This window comes from Vicugna pacos, chromosome 12 (genome assembly GCF_048564905.1).
Source record: "Vicugna pacos chromosome 12, VicPac4, whole genome shotgun sequence".
NCBI lineage: Eukaryota > Metazoa > Chordata > Mammalia > Artiodactyla > Camelidae > Vicugna > Vicugna pacos.
In genome coordinates this window covers 23,266,975-23,286,145 of record NC_132998.1, presented here as the reverse complement: position 1 = coordinate 23,286,145, position 19,171 = coordinate 23,266,975, and the positions used below count along the sequence as shown (strand labels likewise).

Here is a 19,171-nt window from a genome sequence, read left to right as displayed (position 1 = left end):
CACATTGCCCGCCTCCTTCCAAGTCTCCTCCAGCATCTTTCTGGGTTGGTTGCTGTTCTGCATATGCCACCTTTTTCACTCTTACCTGCCTTCATCTGTGTGAAGCAGTAACTGGAGCATCCTGTATGATTTTCTCTGAGAATTCTGAGAGTGACTTTGGTCCCTCTTACAGCAGCCAAGCTTTAGGGGTGGGGTGAGGAGGAAGGAAAGCAGTACATTTTACCTTTACTAAGCTTTGCGGAAGTCTAGGCCCTGTTTTCAACTTCTTTGTCTCTCAGACCCTAATCAGGTTTGTGTGCCTAGATTGCACTCAGTCAAGGCCGTATAACATTGCTGGGAGGAGAGAACTGATGGATTGGACGTCTAAGCTCTCTCTAGATCTTGTTGCAGACAAAAGAGGGTTTTTTACCTGTTCAATTCCTCCCCCCCTCCCCAGCTTAGGCATGTGCCTCTACTGTTTGCATCGAAGGCTTGGTAAATAGAAACTTTCTATTTAGTAGCCCAGTCTTGGAAGAGGACGAATAAGGCAGTTCCATTGTGGTGTTACTGAATCCAGAAAGGTGTGTTTTATGCCTGAGAAGTTACTAATTTCAGACATACATAGCCTTGCACGTGGACCTCACTAGTGCATACGCCTGTTGCTGCATTCAGCTTCTGAAAAATGTGATTGAAGAACCACATGGGCCACCCATGCGAACCCCCAAGCACACCCTGAGTTGTGCACACACTCGCCCCTGGCCCTGCTGTGTGGGGGAGGCTGGGTGGGAGGGACTGGGGCACTCTACAGCCACGCTAGTAACTAAATATTAGAAATAAAATAACCATGATGCACCCCTGTTATTTCTTTCACTTAAGCAATTTCCCAGTAGAGTGTTGAGGTGTTAATTGCTTCTGCACTTTTTTAGTTGACAGATACGTTCTTTTTCACCTGGGTAAGAGAAGCAATTATTGTAATGCTCTCCTGGGCTTGGTGAGATATTCTTTAATAGATTTTAAAGGCATTGGTAGGGCATTGTGCTTTTAAAAAGAAACTGTCCTCTGCTTTGTTCATACTTGATAACATGGGTGGATATTGCATTCAGACCACATGATGAATCTGTTAAGGAGAAATATGCAATGGAAAAAAAAAAGACAGTAGTAATATGTTTTCAGGAAATATGTATCCAGATTTCAGATATGAGAAAAATATGCTCCTGTGTGTGTATATCACTGAGTGAAACAAAGATTAAACAAAACAACAAAAAAAGAGTAAGTTTTTCTTTCGACATTCAGCAGGGCATATTTCTCATGAATTTCAACACAAAGTTGTTATTTTCTGGGACTGGTGTGGCCTTCCAAATGAAGGTCTGGCAGGTTGCTCCCTCAGTACAAATCAGTAAATATTCTTTTACCTGTTGTGTGAAAGTGACTTTCACAATGCCCTTGAACCACGAGTTGTTTTAATGTTTCATGCTTACATTCAAGAAGGAAAAGAAAAACAGTCTTAGAGTTTTTTTTACTAGAATTTGGAAATTGGTTTTGGTGAGAACCACATTGGCAACTTGTCAAGCCAAGCCAACCCGTGTTATCCAAAGTGATGTTGTGAAAAGAAGACTGAATTCAGAGTCAGAGCACCTGGTTTTGAGTTCTAGCAAAATGATTTGCCTGATATGGTGTCCTTAGGCAAATCCTCTCACCTTGAAAAGCTTCAGTGTTTTCATCTTTAAGATCCTAGGTTTCTGTGAGAATCAAATGAGAAAATATGTGACTCTATTAGGAAACTCTTCAAGTGGTAGACAAATGTCAAATGGTATTATCAAAGGAAAATCTAGGTTTTGTGGTGCCTGGAGCTTATGCAATTGGAGAGGAGGCAGCTCTTGAAGAAAAAGAATACAAAAATACCTTTTTAAAATTTTACAAAATCATGTGAACACCTTGCTAGGACCTCTAGCAAGGCTTTGGAAGAAGCCTGTGGCAGGAAAGGTCCTGGAAACTTGAGAGTCATTAGTTATACCTGTGTGTTATTATTACCGACTCACAGAATGCCAAAGCTGGGAGAGTCCACACCTGCCATCTGATGGGGGTTCACATCCATTTTTCCCCAGTAGAAACCTCTTTGGAAACAAAATCTTACGTGGAGGAACAGAAGGAAAAATAGACAAGAGTAGCTGAAGGGATTTGGTTAGAACTGTGTCTGTGTGGCCTCCTCCTTTCTTGGGTACCTAAGAACTTCAGCTGAAATTGGAGTTTGTAGAATATACTATATTTCATTTATTTGAAGACACCCCACCACCACCACCATTTTAACTACCATGAAAACAGGCTGCATTTTACAATTGTCCCTGAACCTGCAGGGATTGTGATGTCATCATCATTGCTTATGCATGCTCTTCCTTGGTTGCAATTCCTGGTAATATGATCGGATAAATGCAACCCCTTGAAATTTCTGGCAGTAAATCATTTAAGGACCATTTGAGGCAGGACCATGCATTGTTGTCTAAAACGTTCTGTTGACACTTTCTGGTAAGATCAAGGAAGCATGAGCATCACAGCTTGCCAGGTCGGTCTTGGCAGCTTGGAAGAAAGTCCAAGTGACAAGAACAGAGCCCTGTCTCAGAGATCTGCATCATCAGTATTCTTGATGCACAGAGGACAGCACCACATGGCAAGTAAGGACGTCATTGACACTGTTCAGAAAGTGAATGTGACGAAGATGTACAAGTCCCTTAAGTGACTAATTTAACTTACATTTTCCTTCTTATGTGTGCACTTTGAGTTTTTTTTGTAAGTATAAAAATTTTTTAAATTTTTTCGACACTTAGTGATAAGAAAGCATTATGTTGTAATTTAATTGGAGGCATTTCTTTTTTTAAGCTTTGAAAAGAATTTTATTGACTTTAAAAATACACTTTTCTGAACACTAAATACATTAATAGTAGATAAAATACTGTGATTTTAGATCTTGGTAAGTTGAATATTTTCTCCTGCTGTTAAAGAACAATTGATTAACTAAAATGTTACAGGAATCATTATGCCCTATTAATATCATTCCAAAATTTATATAAAGTTTTTTTAAAATATATTTTTATTGAAGTATAGTCAGTTTACACTGTTGTGCCAATTTCTGGTTTACAGCATAATACTTCAGTCATATAGGAACATACATATATTCATTTTCATATTCTTCTTCACCATAAATTACGACAATATATTGAATATAGTTCCCTGTATATATATATATATATAAAATTAGTGTCTGCAAATCTTGAACTCCTAATTTATCCCTTCCCATCCCCTTTGCCCCCTGGTAACTTAAAGTTTGTTTTCTATGTCTGTGAGTCTGTTTCTGTTTTGTAAATAATTTTATTAGTCTTTTTTTTTTTTAGATTCCACATATAAGTGATGTTATATAGTATTTTTCTTTCTCTTTCTGGCTTACTTCACTTAGAATGACATTCTTGAGGTCCATCCATGTTGCTGCAAATGGCATTATTTTATTCTTTTTTATGGCCGAGTAGTATTCCATTGTGTAAATATACCACAACTTCTTTATCCAGTCATCTGTCGATGGACATTTAGGTTGTTTCCACATCTTGGCTATTGTAAATAGTATTGCTATGAACATTGGGGTGCATGTGTCTTTTTAAATTAAGGTTCCCTCTGGATATAATTGGCAGCATTTCTTAGTGGTAAATAAACAGTGTTCCTTAAAAGTGATGGTATCTTGAAGTCAATGAAATGTGGTACTTTTAAAACCATTTACTTCCATTTTCTCATTTTGCAATTCAGAAATTAACGCCCAGAGAGGATTTAGTGAGTTGTCCAAGGCAATATGGCTGGTTTTTCCAGGACAAAATGAACTAGTTGCTAATATTTTTCAAGCAGTTGTGTCCTAGTTAGCCCTGGACTAGAACCCTCACACTTTGCTTCCGTGATGATCACTAATCATATTTTCAATGATTTTTTAATTGCTTAGGATCTGTATTTTCTCATTAGAATGAATTCTTTGAGGGCAGGGACTAATTCTGTCTTGTTAATTGCTAGGTAGCAAGGTGCCTATCATTTAGCAAAGGATCAATAGATATTCAGTGGGAAGATGGATGGATGGATAAGTGGAAGGATGAAGGAAGAGACAGATGGAGGGAGGGATGGAAAGGACTAAAGCATTTCACAGTGAGGCTACAAGATAGTTGGGCAAGATGGTGTGTTACATATGGTAACTGAGGTACTAATACAAGGACCAAGCTGAGGAAATAGTAATGATTCTGGTTTGTCTGCTCATTCCCTTGCTGCTCACGCTAATGGGGAGCCTTTCCCTTGGGAAAACAATATGGTTCTTTCCCAAGTGGAGCAGGAAAAAAGAAGAGCTGGATCAGGAAAAAGGCCAGCAGGCAAGGCTAACCTCCTTGTTAGGATGGAGGAAGCTGAAAGGGTGGATGTGGATGTGGATGTGGGAGCTGTCCTTGACGTGGGAGGCACAGCCTCCTCCAGTTCTGAATTCCAGTGGGGTCTCAGTAGGGCTCTAATAAAACTGAGGCTCACTGCCTGGCTTCTCCGTCGGAGAGTATACGACTGCACTATTAGTTTTCCATCCGTTACTTTATTTGAAATGGATCAAGTCTCATAAAACAAAGAGAAAGTCAAATAAGTGCCTCTGACGTCTATAACAAAATGAGAGGGACAGACTTACTGATTTACTGTGGCCCTGGTGGCTTGGAGTCTGCCTGAGGCTGGCCTTATTTTTCAGCTCTTTTCTCAACGGTATTTCATCTACACTTTCTTGTGTCCATTGTTGAGCAATCACTTTATGATGAGTCCGAACATTCATTGCATTCAGTTATGTGAGGAGGCAGTCTCCAGCACCTAAAACAGATACAGACTTCTGCTTAACGAGCCAGTTTTCAAGTCTTTATAAAATGGGATTGTTATCCTCATCACAGGGTCGTCCTGAAGATTAAATTGGATAATGGATGGAACCATTTTGAAAATTATTAACTGCTTGAAAAGGATGGATAATCTAAAATGGTGTCAGGGACTTCTTCATTTTGATTTCACTCTGCAATTCAGTTGTCTCAGTCATGGTAGACTCAGGTCTCTATGGAAGGAGGAAGCTAAGCAGGTGTACGCAGGTCCCATTTTGTCCTGATTAAGAAGTCTGATTTCTTGTTGACGTGTGTCCTCCCTTCATTTCCTTTTCAGGCAACATGGGTCCCCAAGCATTGTTCTTTCGGTATCTTTGAAGAAACAACAGCCCCTAAGCAGTGTTTCGCTCCCAGTCTTGGGTACCAGCTCAGCTCCTGACTCCCTGGTGACTAGCTCTCACTAGATGCTCGTGCAGCCTTGCCTGGTATCGGTCTGTCTTGGTGTTTTCCTTCGCTTCCAGTGTGTGCCTTTCTTCTCACCCACCCAGCTAGACAAGACATATTTCTCACCCCTTGTTGTCCAGCTAGACTCCCAGACCAGACCGCCTGATCATTCTGATCCTAGCATGGTAGCTCTAGTTTTTCATGTCTAAATAGTTATTCCACATAAGATACTGGCCAAAAGGATATCCTAAAAGACATGCAAAAATAAAAGATTCTCTCCAACAATATCTCATTGATTTGCTTAAGCAAATGTCAATACCTCTGTTTCTTCAGCTATTAGACAGAAATGTAGTAATACTGCCAGTAAATTTCCTACTTTCACCTAAAGAAAGAATTTAAACATCCAAATACACATTCATAGCCTACAGGGGGCTCTCCCAGGACTACGAGTTGAAACGTTTGTTATTCTTCAGGCTCCCAGGCCACACTGCACCAACCACACTTTTGAGATTATTAGTGTAGATGTTTGTCTCCTAGACATTTAAAATGTGAGCTGCAGAAAGGTAGAGGCTGTGATTATGGATCTTGGAAATGCTTGCCCCTAGCACAGAGTCTGACAATAGCAGATGCTCAAAAAATATTTTTGGACCAAAATGGCACAAGTAGCAGTAAGAATGCCGTTAGCTTCTCCGGGAGAACATTAAAGATCAGAATAATTTCAAAGTTAGCCATGCCAGTTGCTTAAGTTTTACTTATGGAATCCGGGTTTCAGTCCTGCCAACAGCAACTGAAAATGTGATTACAACCATCTGCAAGTAAAAAGTGGCAGATGGAGAGTTTCCCCCAAAGGAAAATTGCCTGGGGCCCTTGAGACAGGTGCAATTACTGGATCGCCTGTCCAGTGCCTTTTGCTGGTCCTTATGGATTCTCAAGATGTAAATGTCTACCACGCAGGCCATCCTGCTCAGAATAGGGAAAGTTTCACCGAGGTGAATTGCTTCCTGATTCTGATATCTTGAATATGGTTTCGTTTTGCCTTTTAAATGACTTCGTAGGAATATCTGACTGATAGGTTTGACATTATTTGCTATTTCATGACCCCTACCTGACATGCACATAGATTATAAAATGTCAGCCTAGCAGGGGATGTTCTTTGATGTTCACCTTGCTCAAATCTGATGTAAGATCTTCAGGATTTCTTGGGGGGGGGGGAGGGTAAGGTTTACCTTTTTTTAACATTTTTTGATTTATAATCATTTTACAATGTTGTGTCAAATTCCAGTGTTCAGCACAATTTTTCAGTCATTCATGGACGTATACACACTCATTGTCACATTTTTTTCTCTGTGATTTATCATAACATTTTGTGTATATTTCCCTGTGCTATACAGTGTAATCTTGTTTTTCTATTCTACAACTTTGAAATCCCAGTCTATCCCTTCCCACCCTCTACCCCCCTGGTAACCACAAGTCTGTATTCTCTGTCCATGAGTCTATTTCTATCCTGTATTTATGCTTTGTTTTTGTTTGTTTGTTTGTTTTTTAGATTCCACATATGAGCAATCTCATATGGTATTTTTCTTTCTCTTTCTGGCTTACTTCACTTAGAATGACATTCTCCAGGAGCATCCATGTTGCTGCAAATGGCATTATGTTGTCGGTTTTTATGGCTGAGTAGTATTCCATTGTATAAATATACCACACCTTCTTTATCCAGTCACCTGTGGATGGACGTTTAGGCTGTTTCCATGTTTTGGCTATTGTACATAGTGCTGCTATGAACATTGGGGTGCAGGTGTCATCCTGAAGTAGATTTCCTTCTGGATACAAGCCCAGGAGTGGGATTCCTGGGTCATATGGTAAGTCTATTCCTAGTCTTTTGAGGAATCTCCACACTGTTTTCCATAGTGGTTGCACTTCAGGATTTCTTAAGTAGAAACATGGATAGAATTTAGGGTTAGGGTATCTGTGAATTCCCTTGAAACTATATAGAGAATTTTTCTGGGGAGAAGGGCCCATGGCTTTCATTGGCAAAGGAATCTATGACTCAACAAATGGTTAAGTACCACTGCGAATTGTTTTGTCTTCTATTCATAACAATCAAAATGCAGTAGAAGATGGGCAACCTGCATACCTGGAAATTTTCCTATATCCAAATAATAATAATGAGGAGACGAGTAATACCATGACTAACATATATAGTGAATACTTACCATGTGGCAGGTACTAGAATAGGTTCCTTATAAGAATTTTACCACTTAATCTTTCCAAAACCCAAAGAGCAGTTACTTTTATTATCCTTGTTTCAAATAAAGAAACTAAGACCCCCAAATATTAAATAACTTATGAATCAGTTGCAACCCTGGCAAGTTTACTGGCAAATTTTGACAGCTAAATCACTGATTTTGGAGAAGTGGAAAACTGAAAGAATCCTAGTATTGCCATAATTTAAAAGCAGTGATAGTCTTTCTAAATATACAATACAAGACATAATATATCTGAGTCAGTTACACCAACAGTCCACATCTCTGCTTTATCTATTTTTTTTAATACTGAACTGTATATCACATACTTTCAGGGGGCTCAGATTTTTGTGGTTGGTACTGGATATATGTGTATCCTCTTTCTCTTGAGGTGATCTAAGAAATGTACAGATATTAATCCAACCCTTCCCGTCACTGTGTGAGATAAATACCGATCATAATTTTCTTTCACACGAATATTTGTGGGAGGTAATATTTATGTGCTGTATATCCCTGCCACAAAGCTAACTTCTGTTCAGATTCCCAGGGGATGAGAAAAATTCTGGTACATCCCTCATGTCACTACACAGAGGTGGAAAGTGCCAAAAGACCTTTCCCTGCTAGTCTGAGTGACAAGAACCGAAACTGAAAATGCAGCTGTTCATCACAGAAACCCAGCTTTGATCCCAGCGGCTTTGCTGAACCAGGAGATGCGAGGAGGAACTTGAAATGAGTATTGGAAAAAGCATTTGTTTATTTCCTGAGGAGGATAAACTTCCTAGTGGCATCACTAAAAGTAATACACAGATAAAACTGTAGTGTGAGCAATAATCTTCTCTCCAAAGGTAATACACAGAAATAGCTATAGTGTGCTGGTATGAGCCTCAATCCCCCTTACGAAGGCAATGGTAAAAATAATCAACCAGAGAAGCTTAGGGAAATAACTCTGTCTGCTCCTGTTCAAATTCTGCTGTTTTATCATTTTGCTTCGGCACCATCCAGCAGTAGTTCTGTTGCCCCAAGCCGATGCTCACCTCCGGGTCCTAATTCCCTGTGTTGGGACTGATGTGCTCCTTTGTCAGCAGCTACCAGGAAGCACCAGATGCCATTCTAGGCACTGGAGAGGCAGACAGGAACTAAACACCCTATCATTAGCATCGGAAAATTTGTGACTTGTATGAAGTTTTCATCAATAGTATTTCTGTGTTACTGCTTATGACATTTTAAAAAATGTACATAGTAAATGGAACTTCAGTAAGTAAAGAGCCCCTGCAGTACGTATATTGCTGAATTTTAAAATGCATTTTCTCTTTTTGTGATTCGGCTCCCGGTGAGGGTCTTACAGACCTTCAGGGGCCCCTAGGGGAGGGTCTTAGCCTCCTTTGCAGTTAGACATGGACTTGGAGCAAGTTCTTGGAACAGAATCAGGCCAGTGGTGGCTTTTAAGAGAGTTCTTTTTCCCCCTCCACTAGGTGAATGCAGACAAGATAAAATTTGAGGGCAGAAGTTTCCAAATTTTCTCGGTTCTCAGAGCCCTTAATGTTTCAGTACTTTTTTCACATCACCTCCAGGTTGAATGGAATATCAGTCGTTCCACTTATTAAGTAGTTAGGTCCAAACAACCTATATATGTTATCTCCTAACCATTTTGTAGCCGTTTGAAAAAATATCATTTGTATAAATTTAAAACACCACAGTACTTAGTAATGGTATGTGTGTTCTTTGGGGGCATTGCACAACTTCTCAAACCTTCAAATCAAATTAAACATTAACAACCTCATTTTCTGTTCCACATTGATTTTCACATGGAACGTCCTTCTCATCACAGCAACCACCAAAAAACCCCAGCTTTGAAAAGACAGCCTATCAACAAGGGCAGTGTAATGTGATCTAATGTGCAACAAAGCTGCCTCTAGCTCGTAGATGGTGGTGTGTCCAACAGATATCAAGTATGGCTGTAAATCCCTCAGAATGTTCGGATAGTCCGTGGTGGTCTTGGGAGTTCACTATAGAACCCTGAGGCACCTTGTGCACAGTTTGGGAACCAGAGCCCCAGAGGACGACGGAGCCACAAAATGGAAAAGAGCATAGATCCCTGAATGTCTATGTGAAGAGGAGCTGGCTTCTGATCAGGAACACCCACCTTAGACTTGGATTTGAGAAGAATAAGCTCCAGTTATGGCTGAGGAATGGGCCATTCTTCATTTTTGGATTTGTTGACACAACCTACCCTAACTTAATATGTTATATTACTGCGGTGACCTTCTAATGGTCTCCTTGACTCAAATCTAATGCCTTTCTCCATGACAGTTCATGTCATCATTACCAAATCTACTGCTTTACACTAACAACAGGCTAAACCTTTTCTAAAACTCAAATTTGAGCACTTCCTTTGTTTGCTTCCCAGTCTAGTTTTCACCAATCTTTCCTCATGCACTAGACTCCAAGTCAGTGTCCCTCAATCTTGTCTACATGTTAGAATCACCTGAGGAGCTTAAAAAGAAAAAAAAAAACAATGTCCAGTTGCCCACCTGCAAACCTAGTTGAAATGGACCAATTCCTTGAAGAGCACAAACTACCACAACTCACTGAATCTGAAATAGATCATTTCAGTAGTCCTGTAACTATTAAGAGAAATGAATTTTGAAACTCCAAAAAAAGAAATGCCGAGACCCAGCTGGCTTCATTGAAAAATTACACCAAATGTTTAAAAAAGAATAAACATCAATTCTACACAATCTATTCCAGAAGATAAAAGAGGAAAGAATCCATTTCCCAATTTATTTTATGAAGCTGATATTATTACTCTGATACACAAACCAAGGAAGGTACAAAAAGAAAACTACAGATGATATCCATGATGAATATAGATGCAAAAAACCCTTAACAAAATATCAGCAATATTTAAAAATAATTATATACCACAAGCAAGTAGAGTTTATTTCAGGGATGCAAGATTGGTTCAATATTAGAAAATCAATCAATGTAATCCTCTACATTATCAGACTAAAGAAGAAAAAAATCACATCATCATTTCAATCAGTGCAAAAAAAAAAAGTGATAAAATTCAAACTCATGATAAAAACTCTCAGAAAAATAGGAATAGAGGGAAACTTCCAAAACATAATAAAGAATATCCACTAAAAACCTACGTGTAACATAATACTTGATGACACACTAAGTGCTTTTCCTCTAAGATAGGAACCAAGGCAAGGATATCCATTCTCACCACTCTTATTCGACATAATGCTGGTAGTTCTAGCCTGTGCTTTAGGCAAGAAAGGGAAATAAGATGTACAGATAGGAAACAAAGAAATAAAAACTGTCCTTTCTTGCAGATGACATGATTGTCTATATGGAAAACCCTAAGGAATCTACAAAAAAAAAAACAACTTCCTAGAACTATTAAGTGACTTCAACAAGGCATGAGATAAATATACAAGAATCAATTGTATATCTATATACTAGCAATGAACACTTGTACATCAAAATTAATAACACAGTACTATTTGCAGTTGTTCTCCCAAAATGAAATACTTAAGTGTAAAACTAATAAAACATGTATAGGACTTGTTCACTGAAAACTACAAAATGCTGATGAAAGAAATCAAAGAAGGTCTATATAATTGAAGAGATATATCATGTTTATGGATTGGAAGGCTCAACATAGTGAAGAAGTCTGTTCTTTCCAAATTGATATTCAGGTTTAATGCAAATCCCATCACAATTTCAGCAAAAGTTCTATAGATATAGATAAGATTATTCTAGTATTTATATGGAAAGACAAAGGACATAGAAGAGCTGAAACAATTTTTTGAAAAACAATAAAATAGGAGGAATCAGCCTACCCAATTTCAAGACTTATTATATAGTTATGGTAGTGAAGGCTGTGTGGTATCTGTGGAGGGACAGATACATCAGTAGAACAAAACAGAGTACCCAGAAACAGACTGATTTTTGACAAGGTGTAAAAGCAATTCAGTGGAGAAAAGATAGCCTATTCAACAGATGATGCTGAAACAACTGGGTATCCTTACCCCAGTACCCCCCCCAAAAATATATGAACCTTGACTAAGTCTCACACTTCATGTAAAAATTAACTTGAAACGGATCACAAACTTAAATGTAAACCATAATATTAGAGCTTTTAGAAACTGTAGAAGAAACAGGAGAAAATATCCAGGATCTGAGGCTCAGCAAAGAGTGCTTAGACTTGATAACAGCATGATACATAGAAGGAGAAAGTATCAATTGTACTTCATCAAAATTAAAAATATTTGCTCTGCAGAAAGCTTGTTAGGATGAAAAGAAAATCTACAGACTGTGAGAAAATATTTGCAAACCACATATTCAACAGGGGACTGGTACCTAGAATATATAAGGAATTCAAAACTCAACAGTAAAAAAAGCAAGCAATCTAATTAGGAAATGGGCAAAAGACATAAAAAGGCATTTCACCAAAGAGAAAGTGCAGGTGGCAAATAAGTACATATAAAAACCTATTCAACATTTCTTGTTAGGGAAATGACTCAAATTATCCCAAAATTAAAAACATAATTAGCTATCACTGGCACACTTATCAGTATGGCTAAAATAAAACACAATGACAACATCAAGTACTTGTAAGGATGCAGAAAACTGAATCATTCATCCACTGCTGGTGGGAATGGAAAATGGTACGGCTATCTTGGAAAACAGTTCCACAGTTTATTAGAAAACTATGCAACTTCTGTATGACCTAGCACTTGTACTCCTGGGCATTTATCCCTGATAAATGAATGCTTCTGTTCACACAAAAACCTGCACATGCATGTTTATAACAGCTGAATTCATAATAGCCCCTAACTGAAAACAAACAAAATGTCCTTCAACTGGTAAATGATGACACAAATTGTGGTATATCTATACCATGGAGTATTACTCAGCAATAAAAGGAACAAATTATTGCTACACACAACAACTTGGATAAATCACTGGAAAGTTATCCTAAGTGTAAAAAAATCAACCAACCACAATGGTTTTACACTGTGTGATTGCATTTATTTAACTTTCTTAAAAATAACAAAGTTATAAACATAGGTAATAGGGTAGAGGTTGCCAGGGGTTAAAGAAGGGGTTGAGTAGGAGGGTAGTGGGTGGTCTGTAGAGGATAATATGAAGGATCCTTGTGGTGATGGAGATGTTCTGTATCTTGACTGCATCAATGTCAATATCCTACTTGTACTATTGTATTATCATTCTGCAAGGTGTTACCGTTGGGAAAGAACAAGGCAGAAGTTACCAGGGATCTCTCTACCATTTCTTACAACTGCGTGGAATTTCACAATTAAGATTTAATTAAGTTGGTGGGGAGGGTATAGCTCAGTGGTGAGAGTACATGCTTAGCATGCACGAGGCTCTGGGCTCAATCCCCAGCACCTCCATCAAAATAATTAAATAAATAAATAAACCTAACGACCTCCCAACAAAACAAAACAAGACAAAAAAAGATTCAGTTAAGTTATCTCACAACTAAAAGTTTGATTAAAAAAAATCTCATCAGGGATATTCTGGTTTGGTCTCGGGTGGACCCAGACGTTGATATTTTAAGTCCCCAGGTGAATCTGACATGCAGCCAGACTGGGAAAGTGCAAACTGAACTGATAGACTTGCACTCCCCAGAACACATGTAATCACCTGCCATTTCTTGTTCCTCTGCCTGTAACACCTCCTCTCCCTCCATTTGCTGAGCCAAGACTGTCTTCAAGACTTAGCTCAGGAATGACCCCTCCGAGGAACTATCCAGAGTGAGCACGACTTGCCCAGTCTGATGAAGTACCCTCCCAGGTTGCACCACGATGGGCCTTTATTTCCTCTCATCGGATCTCTTATCACTGTTTTATCAGGGACCTTCCAGAAGTTCCAAGTAACTCCCTTTATCTGTTCTAAGCCTAGCTAGGCTTTTTAAATAAGCAATGAGGCCAGAATTTCCAGACACAAGAAGTTTCTCAGAGCAAAGTAAGATTATCATGCTATACCTTTATTCTATATAAAACATTACAATCTGAGTATTACAAAGCACTAAGATGTTCTTATGGGTTCTGAATGCCCCATGCCTATGATTCTTCTTTTCTTTCCGTTCTTTCTCTCTCTCTCTCTCTCTTTTTTTTTTTTTTCATGCATCCAGACAGATCCAGACTCTGACCAATGTTTGGGGGTGTAAACACAGAGACTTTGCCAGCCTTCCCACTACAGATCCCTACTTCCAGGGTGTCTGGTTGTTTTTGTAGTCTCTCTCAGAGGAGATACAGTTGGTGGTGTGACATCCAGTCATAACTCCATCACCTTGTTCAGGTGGGCTTCCTGGGCAGGCTCTTTCTATTCTTTCACAGCAACATTAAACAGTCAGCTGACAGGCTTTAGGAATACAGTTTTTCACAGAATCTTTGCAAGGATGCATGTTCCATTTTTACAATTGTAAAAAAAAAAAATGTATCTTGTGCCACCCAAATCCTATTGACATTTGTATCAATATTGTGAACTTTATAGATTAATTTAGGGAGAATTGTCACATTTTGACATTGGATTATGCTGTCTACTAGAATATCAGTTCCTAGGTGTCAGGGATTTTCTGTATTTTATTTAGTTCTGTATCTCCAAAGCCTAGGATGGTGTCTGGCACATAGTAAATGCTCAGTTTTTATTCAATGAATGATGGGATGCCTTTTATTGGTTCTGATCTTAAACCCTCAAAAGTGTTTTAAAGTTTTCTTCCTATAGATCTCATATATTTTTCATTAATTTTTTTCTTAGAGATTTTAGTTTTTGCCTATTATAAATGTGGTTTTTTTCTTCTATGTTAACTTCTAACATTGTTTGTTTATAAAAGGCTACGGTTTTCTGCACAATAATTTTTTAATCATCTGTGTTATTGAATTTTCTTATTTGTTTGCAAGAATGTTTCATACATCTCTTGTTTTTGCCAGGCATCCTTGTTGCTTTCCTTAAAGCTTTCTGGAGTTCAGTAATTAAGAGGATTGAATTACAAACCCAAAGAAAAACAGCAAACAACTAAATCCCATTCTATCAGTGAGATTTGTGTTGGTTATGTTGAGAGAGTACTGGTACAGATGTAAACCTGTAATTTCCTTTCTACGATAATTAAATATGGTGATTAAGGAAAACGTCACATCCAGAACCATCTCATTTCTTGCCGGTTGGGCATCACCTGTTCCCTGTGCTGCTTGCTAATTCGGAGAGACTGCAATCTTTACTACAAGGTTCTCTTAATTTGGGGAAGGATATTTGCAATTTAAATCACAAAGAAATTGTCAGTATATATTGACTTGCCCAAGTTCCACTGTTTGACTGCGAGCTCTGTTCAGTAAGCCTTGGTATACAAGTGAACTCATGCAAATGAATGCATCTGTCTTCATTTCTCCTTGCCATTAGATCATTATGCAAACATTAAACACCAAAAAAGACATAAAATGATTGATTAGTCTAGTGGATAGTGCAGGTTAGCAAGAAGCAAATTCCAGAAGCATGTTCTACCCACTCCAAAGTGCTTCTTTTCTCCTCCTCCCTTTGGAAACACCCATAAATGATTTAGTCAGTCCTTTAGGGACTAGAGATGCTTATTGGCAGTTAACATTCTTGTGATTCAGCACATTTTCTTGCAACAATATTCTATCCTTACTCCTGAGTTTTGCCTAATTTAGATTCCTCCTTTGGTCTATTCTGCTCCACTAATCCTGATCGATAAATACAGACAGATTAGACAGAAGACAAAATTGTGAGATAAATGTTGCATTTGAAACAGTAAATCTTCATTTTACATTGTTGCCAGGACCCTCTCCTCTGTGGCCTTCCCCACAACCCACACTGTGGCATCACGGTCTGTGACTCATTTGCCTCTGTGACTAGGCTATAAACATCTCTGACTTTTTTCATCTTTGAGTTTCATTGTCTGGCTCATAGTAAGCACTCAATAAATGCTTGACTCAATGAATGCACAAATTACTCAGTCAACTTGTATGTGAATATTTCCTTTCTTTTGTACTATTAAAACTAGCTCTTGGGGGAAAATTTGAAATTTTTTTTTTAACATTTTTTATTGATTTATAATCTGAAATATTTTTTAAACAGGGTAGTTGACTATTACCAGTTTAAAAAGTGTCCTGGATAGCATATATCCAAAAGGAACCCTACTTCAGGATGATACCTCTGCACCCCAATGTTCATAGCAGCACTATACAATAGCCAAGACATGGAAACAGCCTAAATGTCCATCAACAGATGACTGGATAAAGAAGCTGTGGTAAATTTATCCAATGGAATACTATTCAGCCATAAAAACCGACAACATAACGCCATTTGCAACAACATGGATGCCCCTGGAGAATGTCATTCTAAGTGAAGTAAGCCAGAAAGAGAAAGAAAAATACCATATGAGATTGCTCATATGTGGAATCTAAAAAAAAACAAACAAAGCATAAATACAAAACAGAAATATACTCACAGACATAGAATATAAACTTGTGGTTGCCAAGGGGGCGGGGGGTGGCAAGAGATAGACTGGGATTTCAAAATTGTAGAATAGATAAACAAGATTATACTGTATAGCACAGGGAAATATATACAAGATCTTATGGTAGCTCACAGAGAAAAAAATGTGACAATGAATATACACATGTTCATGTATAACTGAAAAATTGTGCTCTACACTGGAATTTGACACAACACTGTAAAATGATTATAAATCAATAAAAAAAATTTTTAAAAAGTATCCCAGATGGATTTATGTTTTAACAGAGATCAAATTAAACTAATCAAATTTAGCTTTTCTAGATTTTCAGGATTCAGCCAGAAGCCTGGGAAAGACCTGGGGTCCTTCTGGAAAAACTGCATTGTTCCCATCCCATAAAGCTGCACCTGTGTCCTGGGATCCCATTTTTCTCAGGAAGCATGCTCTTGAAACCAACATAGGAATGAAGTTCTTATTAATTGAAACTTATTTCTCAGTTGCCTGTTATTACTATTTCGTAGTTTCTTCTTGGTGCATTTCTGATTGACCTTTAAGACAAACCCTTAAAAACTTATGCTCCCAACTCTTCAAGTAAAGCTCTGTATTAAGTGCTTAGATATACAGGATCAATCTACGTATTTGAAGAAAATGCAAACAGTTCTTTTGTTGGGCAAAATTGTTGAGCACATTATGTCTCTATAATGTGAATAGTCATTATTATGTCATTTTCATTACTTTAGTTATTAACCTTATTTTTGAAATAATTATAGCTAGCCTTCTGCCACGGAGGACTGATAGGGGTTGTTTGTTAAGTTGACCTTTTCAGCTATTGGTTGGGCCTGTGTGTGTTTTTATGGGAGCTATAGGGGGTTGTTCTGTTCTGTGTTGTGGGGGCATAGGTGAAATGCACACAGGGATGGACTGTTGTTACAAATACTTCTGGTAAATGATGTAAAAAAAAAAAAAAAGCCCGTACTTTTGTGCCCTTGACAAGAATTTTGCTTCTTGAATTTCAATCATGTTTGGTCTCTCATACAAAATGTAGTAAATGAAGCTGACATCATTCACACTCATAGACTCTTCCTCAGCTTCTACTTTAAAGAGCAGTAACAACTCAGAGATGCTGTGTCATGAAACTGTCAGGAAAAAGGAAGTATATGCTGTGCTGCTAAGGTCACAGGACCTGGCAATCTCGAAAGACCTGCCTAGACTGACATTAATACATCGCTAAGGAGATCAGTGGCCTGTCCCCCTTGCCTTCTTTCCTCAAGTGCTCTGTTCTCCTCACTAGATCAGATGAGAGACTATTTCCTTCCCTAACATGATTTGATTTTTTTTATTGGCTATTGGAATAATAGACCAGCAGCAACCATTTAAAAACCTTTATGATAAGCATTCATAAAATTTTTGAAATGGTAAATAACTCTGTCACATGTAATTAAGGAAAGGGCAGAGGTGTGCAAGTAGTGATTTTGATTTCTTTGACTTTGAAAAAAGAAAGTGTGTTCTTGCATTTTAATGTGAGCATCTCTGATGTCCTAGAAGGTCATAATCCCTGAAATTCATAACCTGATTCAGGAGTTGGAAAACTGTCCAGTTTCCCCACCCCAGAAAGTGTATGCAGAGGAGGGAAAATAACGTATCAGAGAATTTGAAAAGTGTTTGCCATAGTTAGCCTCTGGGTAGGTAAATGTTCATGCATTTTCATTTGGGAAAGGAAGGATATTCTTAGTTTTCTTTCTGTTGTGCCTAAAATCAAAAGATTTGCATTCTCTTGGTGCACAAACATCCCCACAACGTTGGTGAAATTTTTAAATTTTGAAAGTAGAGGAGAGATTAATAGCCACTCCCTGGGAATTCTGAAGACCAACCCTGCCTTAACATTGTGATGCATTTTGTAAGAAATGATATAAGTTGTAACATGATGCTATTATTGTACTTTGTTTTCTGAAAGACAGAAAAAAAAACACATTACAGAGTCAATAATATTTTTCTTGGGGGAGGGTATAGCTCAGTGGTAGAGTGCATGCTTAGCATGCATGAGGTCCTGGGTTCAACCCCCAGGACCTCCATTAAAATAAATAAATAAATAAACCTGATTACCTCCCCCCAAAATTTAAAAAAATTTTAATTAAAAAAAAACAATAATAATATTTTTCCTAAACCTGTGGAAATCACTCTTCTCTTGTGCTGGTTGGCTCCTCAGCGAAAATGTGCCGGGAACGTGGAATTTGCTGCTGCACCATATGCTTTTGTATTATTTAAAATTCTGTTCTTGCCCCTTATGTTACAACTTCCAATTGCTCCATTTGGAGTTGCAAGGAGAAAAACCAGAGAAAGACACTTCAGAATGGCAGAAAACAAAGGATGAATATTATCCTTGTACATAAGTCATGTCAGACTATTTATTTTGATCCTAGTGCAAACTACCCCACTGGTACCCATTTTCATAAACTACACTGGGATAGCCGCCTCCCTGTATCCACGTGCTCATCTTTATGAGATACTCTGCAAATTGCAATGGAAAAGAGGCCACAGATCTTTTCCCACCAAAGAAGTACAAACGGTTTACGGGGAGGAGTCACTTCACCACCCACGAAAACAACCCCTTGTGCTTCTACTCTCATTTACTAAAGCAAATGTTTTTCTTTTAACAGAGGAGTTCAAGGGCTCCACCGTGGTTGAGCTGATGAAGAAGGAAGGCACCACCCTCGGGCTGACGGTATCGGGCGGAATTGACAAGGATGGGAAGCCGAGGGTATCCAACCTGAGGCAAGGAGGAATTGCTGCCAGGTACCTGCCTCTTGGGTAGATGGAGAAAAAGGAGCACAGGGTGTCATTAATGGAAAAATTAAAACTTCATCAGGAAAAGGTCACTACTAAATAAGTGACAGCTGCCATCTGCCGGGCAGCAGTGTGGGGTGAGGGGCACGTTCCAGAAGCGAGGCTGTTCTGGCCTGTGTCACAGTCACCAGGGAGCTCTCATGTCATCTCAGGGACACCCACGTCCTCATATAATTTTCACTGTAAGACATCTGTGTGTGCCGCTGACCACAGACGGGCTGCAGTGGGGGTGAGATGTTCCGATCATCTCAGGGGAACAGATGACCCGTATCCCCTAGAAGGACAAGACAGGC

General features: G+C 38.5%; 1 protein-coding gene across 10 annotated transcripts in view; it reads left to right on the top strand.

The window, feature by feature from the left end:
- GRIP1 (glutamate receptor interacting protein 1) overlaps positions 1–19,171 on the top strand; it is a 619,135-nt gene that overhangs the window by 447,552 nt on the left and 152,412 nt on the right. For all 10 annotated transcript variants that reach the window (XM_072973033.1, XM_072973029.1, XM_072973032.1 and 7 more), the window contains one exon: positions 18,692–18,827. In XM_072973033.1, coding sequence (XP_072829134.1) covers positions 18,692–18,827 — 136 coding nt within the window. The remainder of the gene's footprint in view (positions 1–18,691; positions 18,828–19,171) is intronic.